This window comes from Poecilia latipinna, unplaced genomic scaffold, assembly GCF_001443285.1.
Source record: "Poecilia latipinna isolate Pla-1442-1.1 unplaced genomic scaffold, P_latipinna-1.0 Scaffold463, whole genome shotgun sequence".
NCBI lineage: Eukaryota > Metazoa > Chordata > Actinopteri > Cyprinodontiformes > Poeciliidae > Poecilia > Poecilia latipinna.
The window spans coordinates 107,390-122,100 of NW_015113079.1; the positions used below are offsets into that span (position 1 = coordinate 107,390).

General features: G+C 37.7%; 1 protein-coding gene across 15 annotated transcripts in view; it reads left to right on the plus strand.

Moving 5' to 3' along the window:
• The window catches only part of cacna1ba (calcium channel, voltage-dependent, N type, alpha 1B subunit, a), an 87,093-nt gene that overhangs the window by 27,120 nt on the left and 45,262 nt on the right, over positions 1 to 14,711 (plus strand). For 8 of the 15 annotated variants that reach the window (XR_001425827.1, XR_001425828.1, XM_015039160.1 and 5 more), the window contains exons 5-19: positions 813 to 965; positions 1,359 to 1,546; positions 2,674 to 2,777; positions 6,181 to 6,296; positions 6,404 to 6,493; positions 6,795 to 6,878; positions 7,742 to 7,957; positions 8,957 to 9,069; positions 9,194 to 9,306; positions 9,386 to 9,517; positions 10,182 to 10,254; positions 10,351 to 10,468; positions 10,618 to 10,685; positions 12,048 to 12,154; positions 14,143 to 14,178. Coding sequence is in view for 13 of the 15 variants with exons in the window: in XM_015039160.1 (XP_014894646.1) it covers positions 813 to 965; positions 1,359 to 1,546; positions 2,674 to 2,777; positions 6,181 to 6,296; positions 6,404 to 6,493; positions 6,795 to 6,878; positions 7,742 to 7,957; positions 8,957 to 9,069; positions 9,194 to 9,306; positions 9,386 to 9,517; positions 10,182 to 10,254; positions 10,351 to 10,468; positions 10,618 to 10,685; positions 12,048 to 12,154; positions 14,143 to 14,178 (1,711 nt within the window). In the remaining 2 variants the exon portion in view is untranslated. The remainder of the gene's footprint in view (positions 1 to 812; positions 966 to 1,358; positions 1,547 to 2,673; positions 2,778 to 6,180; positions 6,297 to 6,403; positions 6,494 to 6,794; positions 6,879 to 7,741; positions 7,958 to 8,956; positions 9,070 to 9,193; positions 9,307 to 9,385; positions 9,518 to 10,181; positions 10,255 to 10,350; positions 10,469 to 10,617; positions 10,686 to 12,047; positions 12,155 to 14,142; positions 14,179 to 14,711) is intronic. The other 7 variants (XM_015039161.1, XM_015039172.1, XM_015039169.1 and 4 more) reach the window with 3 other exon arrangements.

Here is a 14,711-nt window from a genome sequence, read left to right on the forward strand (position 1 = left end):
TATATATATATATATATATATATATATATATATATATATATATAAATGTGACGAAATTTAACTGGGACCTGCCCAACGTGTGCCCGTTGGTTTGGACCCAGCGTTCTGACGCTTAACTAGTAACACGTCTGTGCAAGCCAGCAAGTTTGCACAGCTGAACTTTCCCCTGGTAAAAACCAGGAGCACATCCGTACTGACCTTCTCAACCTGGTCCACTGCCAAAGATTTGATGGAAGCGCAAAAGCACTTCCCTGTATCCTACAAAAGGGGACACATTTCACAAAATGTGTCCTTCATTACCTTGAAAATAATTTTTACAGCTGAGTAAAAAATCGCTTACTTCTGTTAAAAAAAAGATCACATATTACCGCTGCAACCATGAACTAACTTATAACCTTAACCACTAAACTGAAAATTCTTGTTTATTTGCCAATTTCTAAGCTATAGTCCATCACCTATTGTAAGTGAAAGCCTCAGTCTGTAATAGGACCAGGAGAGATCCTTGCACAGAACAGTCATATTTTATTCATGCTTCATTCATGTAGTAGCCTCTTACACCTCCTGCTTTTCCTCTAACTTAATTTTTAAACAACTTATAGATATTATAAATGGCTAACTTCATCAGATAGTAAAATTATCTACAACTAAATCAGAATATTTCTAGTTTGTATCAGCCTGTTTCCTATTATGCATTCACCTTGAAAAAATGAAGTCCGACCAACTTAAAACTTTAGAGCATAAAATATTCTAAATATGTTTTTTTAAGCTTTGAATGTGCTTTGCTTTAAGGTGTTTCTCATATTTGTTCTTAGGCCTTCAAGTGGTGTTGAAGTCCATTATGAAAGCGATGGTACCTCTGCTCCAGATCGGAATGCTGCTTTTCTTCGCCATTCTCATGTTTGCTATCATTGGCCTGGACTTCTACATTGGCAAATTTCATCGAACATGCTTCAAGAATGGAACAAGTAAGCAAGATCAACACAAATAGGGTTTCATCTAAATTCATGACCCTCTTGAACACTTATCAGTTTGAAAGGAGAATTTTTTTAAGTGTTAACTAAAGTGATGAATCTGTAGCTTTTCCAGCTATAATACTTGTTTGTTTAAAGGCACTCCTATGCTTCTTATGCATATCAGTGAGTCACATTTGATGGATTGTGGGACCTGCAGACAGACAATATCCCAAAAGATCTGTGTTTTTTGAGTTTGTCAGCTTTTTATTCATCATAAGTTGATCTGCCTCAAAGCTGCAAGCTACAAATAATTTCTTTATTACAGACCCAATGTGAAAATCTGGACTTTCTTTTCTTTGGTGTGTTTAACTCTGTATATATGTGTGTGTGTGTTTATGGTTATAGATGAGCAGGTGGCAGATTTCCCTTGTGGACCTGAACCTCCAGCAAGGACCTGTGGCAAAGGGAATATCTGTGGAGAGTACTGGCTTGGACCTAACTTTGGGATCACAAACTTTGACAACATCCTGTTTGCCATTCTCACTGTTTTCCAGTGTATCACCATGGAAGGATGGGTGGACATCCTGTACAATGTGAGTTTTACTACAGAAAACATCTGTATTGAGATAAATAGTTCCAGATGTGTGGTTTGATGTCTTTGGATCGGATCAGATCAGGTCTTCTTATTTAGCACTCAGGCTATACCGTCTTTAACACTGTTATCTGCATGGTGTCTTTGGCAAATCAGGTTGAATGACATGCTAGGATACCACATTTCCAAATTCATGAGATGTAAATATTTACACTGAAACTGAAATAATTATCAAAGATTTATCTTAAGAATACAGATTTGCAGATAATGAATCCCAGTCTAAGAGCAACTGAGAGCAATACCATGCATGTCTTGAAATCTCTCTCAAAAAAGAGAAAAAAAAGCTTCAGTGTTGCATGTTCTACATTAGTAATTGATTGTTTCCTGCTTAACTCGCTCATAAATGATGCTCAGGTGCTGCAGTATCCATTTTCCTAGCAGGTTTCTACTGGAAAGCCTGTATATCTATGACAGTTACATACTTTATATAAAAGCACAAATACTTATTTTCCTTCTGTCTGACAGCAAATCAAACAAAGTTTTTCATATTTTATGTAATTTATGATTCAATCAAGCACATGTATTTTAATCCCTTCAGACTGCAGGACATGACTAAGGGTTTTGTTTCTGTGCACTTACAAACCAGCAACTTCAGAAAGTTTATTGCTTTTATTGGCGGGTACTTTTACAGATTTCTCACCAAATCACTGAACCCGTCTTGCTGCTGAACAGCATGATGACTGGACACACCCATGGAGTTAGTTCTTACCTATCACTGTATCTTCTGCATCCTCTCCACCAGCAGTGTCTGGGCCCTGGGGGGAAGCGTCTCTAATCTTCATAGACAGTGGCTCATTCTCTCTGTTTTCATCGCCACGTCTTCCTCCTGGGTCCGAGCGCCAAAGACTTTGATTTGTCAATTAAACTTTCTAATACCCACTCTCTTTGTTTGTGAGACTTTCCAGGTTGAATATGCCCTAACCGTAGCCCTAGCAACAGACACATAGACACATAGACTACCATGGTTTTAGGATAGTTAATATATATGTAAATACAGATAGAAAATAGTTTTAAGTGTAATGATAGGGACGAGTCATTAAACCTCTGTGTCTGTGTGTTTGTGTTCAGGCCAATGATGCCTCTGGGAACATGTGGAACTGGCTCTACTTCATCCCTCTCATCATCATTGGGTCGTTCTTCATGCTCAACCTGGTGCTGGGCGTGCTGTCAGGGTGAGTACGGACTGCAAACAGACCTGAACAGAGGGCTCTCTTCTTCTGTACAATACAAGCAGGTTTTTAAAAAAAAAAATTCTCAACCAAACATGCTTGGTTGAGAGCATGTTTGGTATAAAACTACCCTTTTATAGAGGTAATTGAAAACACATTAGTTACATATTCTCTGCTTTTTCTCATAACTGTCTGCAAGGATAACATCTGCAGATGAGCAGTGCAGACCTTGCACTGCACTGTTCATTTGTCATTTGCCAAACTACTTGACCTCTACACCAATCAAAAGCCATTTTATTTTAATCCCCTTTTATAAGAAATCCCATGTAGCAAGTCAATCTTCGCACTATTCAGCTCATTAGCTAATATTAGGATTTTGGACTGGCAGACTGTTGTTTTAAGTTGTGTGCATAGCAGACAGAATATAAAATAGCCATTAAAGCCATTTGTTTAATCAACATGGCATTAAACTCACATTAAAATCAAATACAATTCATACTGATTAAGTGTATTGTAAGATCTAAAAATGTAGTTGCAGTCAAATGTAAAATCTGTTGTCCAACATCATCTGCATTGTTTCCTTTTTTCTGGGTTATGGAGGAAACAATTTAAAACAGGTAAAGTTTACTCCATTACTCAAACTTTAAATGTATAATCTTTATATACATTAGAAGGGTTATACATTTACAATGTGTAACCTAATCTGGAACAAATTAATAAATTTGATCAAGTGTTTGAAAATAATTGCATCTTTGCTGTCTAAGCATTTTTTGTTTTTATTTTGTGGGTGTTTTTTTTTTTTTTTAATTTTGTTGAGATTTGCTTTAAAAGCAGAGAAGAGCTGTTCACTGGGTTACATTTGAAAATGTTCATGTTCATCTTTTAATAGAAATGTGAAGAGCAAATTTATGTTAATTCAGTTGCTCCCAACAGAGATAAAATATAAATGTTTTGCTGTTCAGCTTTATGCACTTCTTTGTTTACAATGAGTGAGACTATGAGGGAGGCTAGAAGATCTGATTTGTCCAACTTCCTCCGTCCACGGGTGTCTGAAAAACAAAAGTTTAGTTATCTGCAAATTCAAAATAACGTTTTAAAATGTTTATGCATTTAACTGGTTGAATTATTCTTAATCATTTGATATACACATACATTTTTTATTGTACTTCGTCAACAGATAGAAACACTGTATGGAAGCCTTAGAGGGTAGTTAGCCTTCACCTGCCTCCTCTTCGCTGTTGTTGCTCAGATCTCCGGTTCTCTCTGTGGAAGTTGTCAGAAGGATTTACACTGAACTGGTGAAGTGAAGGTCATTGATGCTGTCCGACTGGGCCCTGCAGGGGCCGTGTCTCTGTTGAAAGGCAATGATCTGATCTTTATAGGGCGAGGAGTGTGGGGGCACAGACATGCAGGTTTCAGAGGCCTTAGACCCCCAGGGCCCTCAGGGACATTCACAAAGCTATAATCCCATTGGTGTAGGCAGGCCAAGGACTGATGTGTCAGTTAAATCCAAATAATCATGTACGTAGGAATGTATTTCCACTCATCTTCACTTCTGTGCAGATTAGAACTATGTTTAGTTTATGAAACTGTTGGCTGGGACTGAAACAAACACAACATTTCAGGCATACTTGGTGAAAAATTAATCTTATGGCTCAATCAATTCCTTATTTTTTCTTTTTGTTGTTTCGTATCATTTTCTACAGTTCTGGCCCTTAAGACAATAGAATCCGGCTCTCAAATACATGATCTGCCTGATAAAGTTGAACTGGAACATTTTTACCACTCCTTATGAAATGATTGTAACAATATGATTTATTCTTGATAGTTGACTTTTTGATATGATATACATTTTATCAGTCTAGTTGTATCACAGTGAAAATAAACCACAGTGAAAAATATTGAGTTCATGGGCAGTAGTGGATGTGATTGCTTCCTGCTTCCAGTAACAGGAACTCTCTGCTTGAGTTCTGTAAAACTCAGTATTTGTAGGGTTTTATTAAGAATTGAGCAGGAGTATTACAGTGTCTGCTTGTGTGAACGTAGCACAAGAAACCATTGCGAGTGATATGAATATTTTTACATATATAGGGAGTACATGTGAAAGCAGCAGTCATATGTGCAGAACAATCCAAGGTTCAGCAAACCATGTCGAATGTTACCTGTTTTCTTTCTGTGGGGAAGCAGGTAAGCTGACCAGGCTGTTCATGTGATGTAAAAGAAATCATGACTCATCAGACCAGACCTTCTGTGTCCTGGTCTGATCCCCTACCATGGTAACATTCCTTTCCCGTTTCTGTCCTCACATGCACCCATGTGTCATCACCACAGACATTTCAGTCAGTATAGCTCCAGAGAAAGAAAACATTGTGGGCTGTGTGTAAGTGGAAGCGTTGAAGTGTCCTATTTGTTGTAAAGGCAGTGTGATGTGCTCACTCTGAGGAGTATCTGTCAGGAAGTGGAAGAGTGTGGTACTGGAAACTATCTTCCTAGAAACACACACACACTCCTGCAGCCACACATGAAGGTAGTGCCCACAAAATTAGATTGAGAACGGCCCACACACACACACACACACACACACACACACACACACACACACACACACACACACACACACACACACACACACACACACACACACACACACACACACACACACACACACACACACACAAAGTGAGGCAGAAATCCACTGCAATGCAGGATAGAGGTTTCCCCTGGACACACCAATCAGAGAGTGGGAATGGACTGGAGAGGACTGGCTTCCTCTCTCTCTTTCCTTCTACATGCTCCGTCTCTCAGTCTGTCTTCTCCATCTTGAACTTTTTTCCATTTCCTCCGTTCTCTGTAATCTCCTTCATATTTCAGTTCCCTCCCTCCTCATTGAACATGAAAATACACAACTTCTATTGTAAACTCAGCTCAGGTCACTTTATTTATATAGTTTCAAGACAAAGATGATTGGTTATGTAGAATCCAAATGGGTCAAAATTTAGTTCAATTAGTTCAGTTCATTGTAGTGAAATTCAGTCATTGTAGTGTGATGTCTTATTCCAACCATATTGACATATAATGCAATCAATTTCAATTAGCTATAAACCCCCCAAAAAGTTACCTATTCAAGAAAACCAACCCTTGTTCCTCAGTAAGCATGTGGACACAGTGGGAAGGAAATACTCACAGAATTACTGACAGAAAGAAACCTCCAGCAAAACCAGGCTCAGTCACTAATGGCTGAGCCTGGTTCTCAGGTTAGGTGAGCAAAACTGGAAAAACTTTCCTCCACTGTAGGAAGTTAAGAACTCCAGGATCCGTAGTTAGTTTGTTGGTTTTATTTTTCTTCCAAATTTAATAACCATTCTTGTCTGTTTGTGTGTTTTCTTGTTTTCTGGGATTTCTAAAGAGAGTTTGCAAAGGAAAGGGAGCGTGTGGAGAAGAGGCAAGAATTCCTGAAGCTTCGTCGACAGCAGCAGATTGAAAGAGAGCTGACTGGTTATTTGGAGTGGATCTGTAAAGCAGGTTGGTTACTCACACATACACACATACGTCAGCCACAAACACACAATAAAGTTAGTATACAGGAAAGTATTTTATTGGAAACTGTATGAAGTGTAAATGTGTTACAGAAGAGGTGATGCTGGCTGAAGAAGACAAGAACGCTGAGGAGAAGTCTCTGGATGGAGCGTGGTACAAAAGGAAACATAACCCCAACTCTGGTGAGGGCTGCCGTCAGCACAGGCTGACTGCCTCACATCAAATCACAATTCAACAAAGCCAACCAAAGCATTCATTTAAAAATGGAGGAGCTTGTGATCCTCCACCTTTAGTCATAAAATAATTATATTGTAATGTTTATTCAATAAATGCACCAATACAGTGAGCTGATCTACCTGTTATTAAAGAGTATTTTTAAATTGGATGTTATGAGGAGACAAAAGGACCTGCAGAAAGCCTTCCTACGTGAGACGCATCAAATGTCATAGCAGGAAATCATTACTTGGTTCCATTTTTTTGCAGTGCTGAAAAGAACGAAGAAGAGTAAGAATGACCTCATCAATGCAGAAGAAGGGGAGGACCATTTCACTGACATTTCATCAGTTGGTGAGCAGAATATATACAGCATACCTTCTGAATGCCATACAGAATAAAAGACAGAAATAAAACTTTACTGTCACATTGAATGCTCCTAGAATATTGCTGGAGTTTGACGTGAGTGCCATTAAAGGTGAAAATATATATTTGAAGGATTTCTTTTCTTTTCTGAGACATATTTTGTAGCTTCCAGTACTTTCTCTAGATTATGTGGCACTAGTGGTTTGTTTAACCATTGCTTTACATTAAAGAGAACACAGAAAGAAGGATTAGATATGCAGTAAGGAATCCAGGGTGGAACCTCAAACTTGTACATCTTTGTTGCGGATTTACCAAAAACTAATCTAAAATATTGGACCAATATTTAGACAATATTGGTCCAAATAGTGAGTACTCCACAGTTTCTCTAAAGTAACGAGTATTCCACAATTTCTAATATTACTAATAAACCAGAATAATCTGAAAAGTATAGAATTGGTCTAAATAGTGAGTCTCTGGATTCTAAGTTTGTTCTAATTCCTTTTCTGAGTTAAGTAGTAAGTAAGTACTCCACAATTTCTAACAAGTAATGAAAAGAGGAAAGCGCACATTAGGGAAGTATGCACATAGCAACATTCAGACAAAACAAAGACATGAGTGAAAGGCGATGACATCACGGGACCATGAACCTCGTGATGAAGTCCGACATGATGGTGTTATCGAGATGCACTAGAAATTTCCTCTTAGTCTAGATGGTATCAACTTCAAGCACACTAGTGTGTCATTCAGAAAAGTAACTATCACAGTTCTGTACAGTTCTGTACAGACTCAGCTAGGTTGGTGTGTGAGACCTGTGAACTTTATTGGCATCTCTGTGTGTTTCATTCCTACTGCCCCCCCAGGGTCGCCATTTGCACGAGCGAGTGTGAAGAGCAAGAACGAGAGCTCGTCTTACCTGAGGAGGAAGGAGAAGAGAATTCGCTTCACCATCCGCCACCTGGTCAAATCCCAGACGTTTTACTGGACTGTATTATGTCTTGTTGGCCTCAACACACTGTGTGTAGCTATAGTGCACTATGACCAGCCAGAGTGGCTTACATATGCATTATGTGAGTAGCAGTTAACATGTTAATGAGTCAGTTAAGTCTTTTTGAATGACTGATATTAGATTCTATTGGCTCTACTAACCACACATTATGTGAAGTTGTTTTTAAAAGGATAATTTTCTCATCACCAGAATCTCTTTAAAACAAACTACAAATCAAACTCCTCTGGTTAAAACTTGTTAGAAGATCTTCAGATCTGTTGTATTTCTATAATGGTTTAAATATTGTAATAAACTTTTTCAGTGCCATGTACCACAGAATGTAAACGTTACTTGTACTCAATAGTGATAAACCAATTAGCTGGCAAGTAGTCAAAGTTTCCCTTAATTGGCTCTAAATGGTTATTTGTAGGTTTGTATGCATCAGCTAACAACATGATGCATTTGAATTGGCTTTCACTAAAAATGTTAAAAAGAAATGCTTTGATCCATAAAGAAGTGGATAATTTTGTCAGTCTCTCAACAAGTAATTATCCTGATCAAGTGCACATTTTTCTTCTAAGGTCAAAAGTGTTTTGAATTAGTTTGCTGAATTAAAAAATGTCACATAGATCAACTTGTATGAGTTTGTCTCTTGAAAGGAAATCAGACTCAGCAGGTCAGACTGAAATCAGTCAGTAAATTCTTGATTGTTACATTTCTTTTATTTATTCTTGCATCGCAAATTCCAGAATGTTTTTGTTCATCTCCATAATTCGGTCAGACATGGTGGAACGTTTTTCATTAAGGTTCATTTTGAAACATAATGTAGCACATCATGTCTAATAAAGTCTCAATGATCATTCAGGGATACCAACAAGTTTGTTTACATAAGTGGATGAGACAGAACTATATATGTATCTGTATGAGAACCACATCTATCCTGAAGCAAACCCTGTGTAATATTGTTCAGAGAACATAAGCATATCACATCAGCTCCAAGCAAATTTACACTTGGATCAAGTATTAAAATCCCACAAAGACCAGATTTAATACTAGTGTTTTTGCTCATTTCCATGGAAAGACCTGGCCGAGTTTGTGTTTCTGGGCTTGTTCCTGGCTGAGATGACCATGAAAATGTACGGCCTTGGACCCCAGAGCTACTTCCACTCTTCTTTTAACTGTTTTGATTTTGGGGTGAGGCATCCTGCACTGCTGGGAACTTTGTCACTGCATGTGAATATGATTTGTAACCTCAGTGATTTTTACCCAATATATGTGTCAATATATGCCTGTGCCATTTATTTGCTTGTGTGTGCAGGTCATTATTGGGAGTATTTTTGAGGTGGTCTGGGCTGCCATCAAACCTGGGGCTTCATTTGGTATCAGTGTCCTGAGGGCGCTGCGACTACTCCGGATCTTCAAAGTTACCAAGTCAGTCACTGGGACTGTGTGGCTGTTTCAGACTGATTAGATCTTATAAATGCTGTGGTTCATGTGGTTGTGTGTGTAGGTACTGGAACTCTTTGAGGAACCTGGTGGTATCCCTACTCAACTCTATGAAGTCCATCATCAGTCTGTTGTTCCTGCTCTTCCTCTTCATCGTGGTCTTTGCTCTGCTGGGAATGCAGTTGTTTGGTGGACAGTGAGTCTGTTTTGGACATGTTTCTATGTAGTTTGTTGTAATTGTTTACTTTAAAAATGAATTCCTGTCGAATGTGAATTTTCGATAAACCACAACATATTGTGACTCACATGGCACTGGGCTAATGTTTTTAGTATCTCATTTAAAAGAATCCTATTTTCTCCTGACTTTTGACATTTAATGTGTCTTAAAGAACCAATTGTTAAAACATGTTTAGCTGTATCTTAACAACCAGATTCCAAAAATAACAACATGTACACTCAGTGCTCAATTATAACACAATTTCTAGTTTTGAGGTTTAATTTTATTGTTGAACAACTACAGCTCTCTTGGTCAATACAAAATGTTAACCTTTCAAACTTGAATGTTTAAGAAAAAATAAAAGTGAGATTGTGGCTTTCTTGGAACAATATCTATGTGTGCATGATTAGTGTGCAGCTATTAGTGTGCAGAATTATTATGCAACTGAATTAAAACTGAAAATGTTGCCATCTCACTTGTTTATTGTCAAAGACACTTTGGTTTATAAAGAACTGGGTTTCAGACCTCAGCTGACACCAGCAGAGAGTTTTCTGGAACAGTAATGAAACTGAACCCAGAGAGAGATCATCTTTCATCTGAAGAAGAGCTGGGGGGGATTCAGGATCTTTTCTCCTCTCTCCAGGTTTAACTTTGAGGATGAAACTCCGACAACCAACTTTGACACATTCCCAGCTGCTATTCTCACTGTGTTTCAGGTAAATACCAAGTCCTCTATTTTTTGTTTGTTTATTTACATTTTAAATCTTCTCATGTGAGATGGACTCTGTAAGCAGGTTTTGTCTGTCTTCTAGATTCTAACTGGGGAGGACTGGAATGCTGTCATGTACCATGGGATAGAATCTCAGGGTGGTGTGCGTAGAGGAATGTTCTCCTCCATTTATTTCATCATTCTCACTCTTTTTGGAAACTGTATCCTACTTTGATGAGCCAATTCTACTCATTTAAGTCCTAGTTTCATGCAGTTGGATTTTACAGAATATGTAGTTGGTAGTACTGACTGTTAGTACTGATTTTTTTCCTGTTCTTTGACATTCTTTTCCCTGAGCCATATTAACCAGACACACTGCTCAATGTGTTCTTGGCCATCGCTGTTGATAACCTTGCAAATGCCCAGGAGCTTACAAAGGTATTCAGGTTCATCATTAGATGTTGAGGGATGATCCCAGATTGCATCTATGGACTTCTGTAACTTTTGCTATATAAACCTGATGCACAAAGTGAGCATTGCACTTTTCCAATCTGGCTAACAAATTCAGATTGCATATGTGGCAGAGTGTAAACATTGTGGGGAAGTGGAGGGGGCTGATGCACCCACAGGTGGAAGGCCTGTTTTGTGCCAAGAATACAGCCAAAACTTAAATATGAATGCCATACAGTATTATTCAATAAATTAGGATATACATCCTGATTATGCTTTTCAGATTTCAGTACCTTATGAAAATAAAAACTTTTTAGCAGCTATTGAACATACTAAGAAATGTAAAGAAGTCATCTAATTTATTTACAAGTGCTAAAACACTTGAGCACTTGATTCAAGAGAGGACAGTTGGAGTGTAGAACGACCATCGATGTATTGGGTTAGACGTCGCCTATCAGCTGCTACAGCTAGTGACGTGAACCTGGTAGATGCCATTATTATGCATTGAGTGATGTCCACAAAACTATACTGTTCTAATGCAAGATGAACAGGAATCTGTCACAAAAAATGGTTGTAGTCCCCATATTTCTTATCCAATTTCTATAAAATGTTACTTATTGTTTTAGAATGATACATAGCAAACCACCGGGATGCAGAACTGTATTCTGCCCGGCCTGGAGCTGTGCTGCTGCAGCCATACTGAGTTCCACATGATGGTGATGAGGCGATGCGCCTCAGAATAACTTCACCTAGTAGCCTATCTGTAACACCTAAAATAAAACACTTATTTACATCAGACTTTCTTTGAGCTCAAATAAAACATTGCCTATCATGTTATAGTTTTTCCCTGGCTTATTTTTTGATATTATATTTAGAATTCCTTGTTGCACTTTCTGAAACATTTGATAGGATGCTTGCTGTTGTTTTTGTCAGTTTCTTTATTATTTATGAAACAACTATTTTCCATTAATTGACTGTTACACTCCTAATCGCGCTGAATCAACAGATTAAAGTTGTTTTGTTTTTGCTCTTTTGGTGATTCTTGTGAAGTTATTGGTGTATTTAAGTGCGCTGTCCTGGTGCAGAGGTATCAAGCAAATTTGCAATTCAGTACACTTATGTTTGTGTTTAAAATCAATTCAGTACAGATTTTCTTTATCTGAAAGAAATATATATATCTGAGGTTTGATTGACACCAAACCTCAGATATATGTATCAGTGTTGAAAGTGGAAAAAGTGGATCAGTCCACTCCATATGAATACTTTACATGTGTAGGTCAACATTTTCACAGATAGACTAGAAATCTCTTCTATTTTGTTCTATTTACTTACATTTGATCTACTATTCAGGATGAAGAGGAGCAGGAGGAGGCAATCAGCAAAAAGCTGGCTCTTCAGAAGGCTAAAGAGGTACAGGAAGTCAGCCCTATGTTGGCTGCTAACATTTCAATCACAACGTAAGTGAGCCTTTTCTTATTTTTTTTTTAATGCTTTAAGTTTCTTCTTTTATTTCTAAATTCAGTGGAAAGGACAGGAAGTCTTGTCTAAAGTAAGCCTGTCTTTAGCAGAGTCCCTCAGGTCAACAAGACTTCCTGTCCTTTCCACTGAATTTAGAAATAAAAGCCTTGAAATCTTTCAAGGTCTTACGGTAATATTTACCCAAAAACTCTGAACAGCATTTAGAGAGGAATATTTTGTGTTTGAAGAATATATATGTTTTAGACACCATTGCTAAATACCTATCTTTCTGGGTTGAAGCAACAATCTCCTGGCCTATCAACTATTGTGACTGTGAAGTAACTCCAACCTACTGCTGAATATTCCAGTGCCAGATCATTGAAATACAAAATTCAACTTTTGTATTTATCATATTAACTTTGAACGTTGATGTTCTTTTGATAAAAATAACATTTGGCTTTGATCCAACATCTCTAGTCATTGGTTTGTGAAGTTTCTACTTAACATGATGGTTATAGATGAGTGGACCTGTACCGGATCCAGAAAACACTGAAAGGAAGCTCCCTGGTCAGATGTCCAGACAACCTCTGCTGACAGCTTATTGTTTTCAAAGTTACAAATGAAGGCAACTGGACCTCTCTTGTTATCTTGAAGACATTTCAATGTTCTTCCAAAAAGCTTCTTCAGTTCTTAAACTTAGGTTGGAAGTCTCAGGCTTATCTTACACATTTTAATCAGAAAGAGTCACACTGAGAGTAATGGAGGTCACTAACCAGACAAGTGTGTCAACTTGTGCAGTGTGTTAATCACATCTCAAGGTGCGAGTTTCTGTGAAGCTGCCTGAGACCAGGCGAAAAGATGGAACTTTACACCTTGAACATCTTTGTTGTTTGGTTTTCACGTTTCACTTAGATGGTCAAACCATGTTCAAGGTGCACATTGTTGTCTTCAAAGGAGAGTCTTTAGTCTTTGAGATGTAGATAAACTGCTGAGTCTTGGCCTGATGAGTTGGTTCTGATGAGTTGAGCCATCCTCTTGTGCAGCTACTGTTTTGTTTCTACAGTGTAGAGGAGTGAACAGTCCTCGCTGCAACGGGCTGCATGTGTTTGGGATTTTTGTCCTTGTGTCCTTTTAATACTTGTTCGAAATTCTTTTTTTTTTTTTTTTTTTTCGTTCAATAATAAAGAAATACAGTAGCCCAGCATTCAAATAACACATTTATGGGGTATAGTTTTTCTGCATTCTTGGATCTTGGGTTTCTAATTTGTGAAAGAAATTATAAATCACATAAGTTTGTCTAGTATGAGATTTAAAGGACATGTCCTGGTACACTAAGGATCTTTATATTGGTACTGGAGAACAAGATGTTGCCATTCAGATGAAGTGACTGACTAAGTAGTTGTTTGTGTCTTTTATCTATTTTTATTTTATTTTATTTTATTTTATTTCGAACATGATCGAAGTATAAAATCACACACAATTATTTGATACTCTGGTGTAAAGATGGTTGCTTCTATCTTGTCACAATCAAAAAGTAAAAAAGAAAAAAAAAAAAACAACAAAGGCCATCACCTTAACAATGGAAATGTATTTTAAGTTAACAGATATGTAAGATGAATTGGTCCAAACCCTGAGGTACTCCATAACTAACATAAAGAAGTAAAGCTTCTTACCATGAACTAGCTGTTCACTATTTCATACTATTTAAACCAGACCAACATAATGCCCTTGAAGCCTACAACATATTCAAGCATCTGCAGAAGAACATTAATGAATGTTAAAGCAGGAGCAAGAAAAAAGCATATTTTCTGTTTTAATTTATTTTTTTTTTGCTATATGCTGCCCATCCTATTTTTAGTTTTCAGAAATGGAACCCCTCCCTGTCTTCTTTTGTGCTTTTATGTATAATCTCTGTTTTCCCTTTCAAGTCTCCCTCTCCCCCCTCTGTATTTCAGTATCGCTTCCTTTTTATGTGTTTGTGCTGTAGGAGTTATGTCTGCACCCCAGTCCATCACTACCTGAGGTAAAAACCCAGCTGTTTCCACACAAGTTGGCCAATGATGTTGGCCAAAACATACATATCCATGTTGTCACAGACCATGTGATTAAATCAGAACTACCTTTTATTCATAACACATTTCAGGCTTTTCTGTTCATCTTGTTTTCCATTTGAAACTTCTTGGATTTTGACCTTTTTCAGTTGCCATCATAGACTGTGCTGTGAACAGATTGACATCTGCTCTATTACTGGCATATTAACCTGGAATTGTATCTGTAACATCAGGGGAAACTGGAACTAACTACAAAAGGTGCATGCATACAGCTTCCTCGGTTTATTGTAATCTGAAAATACATTTCAAATGGTTGTGTATCAAAGCATGGTAATGGAACCATGCTTGAACTTCAGCCATGACCATGAGCAGCTCTCTCCACAGCAGACTGGGATCTCTGGTACTAGTCTTCCACTGTGCTCAAAGCCCCATTGCACATGTTATCAATCATTCAGCATTAAAATACAATTTGTGTCATCATGGGATTACAAAATGTTGTACTTTT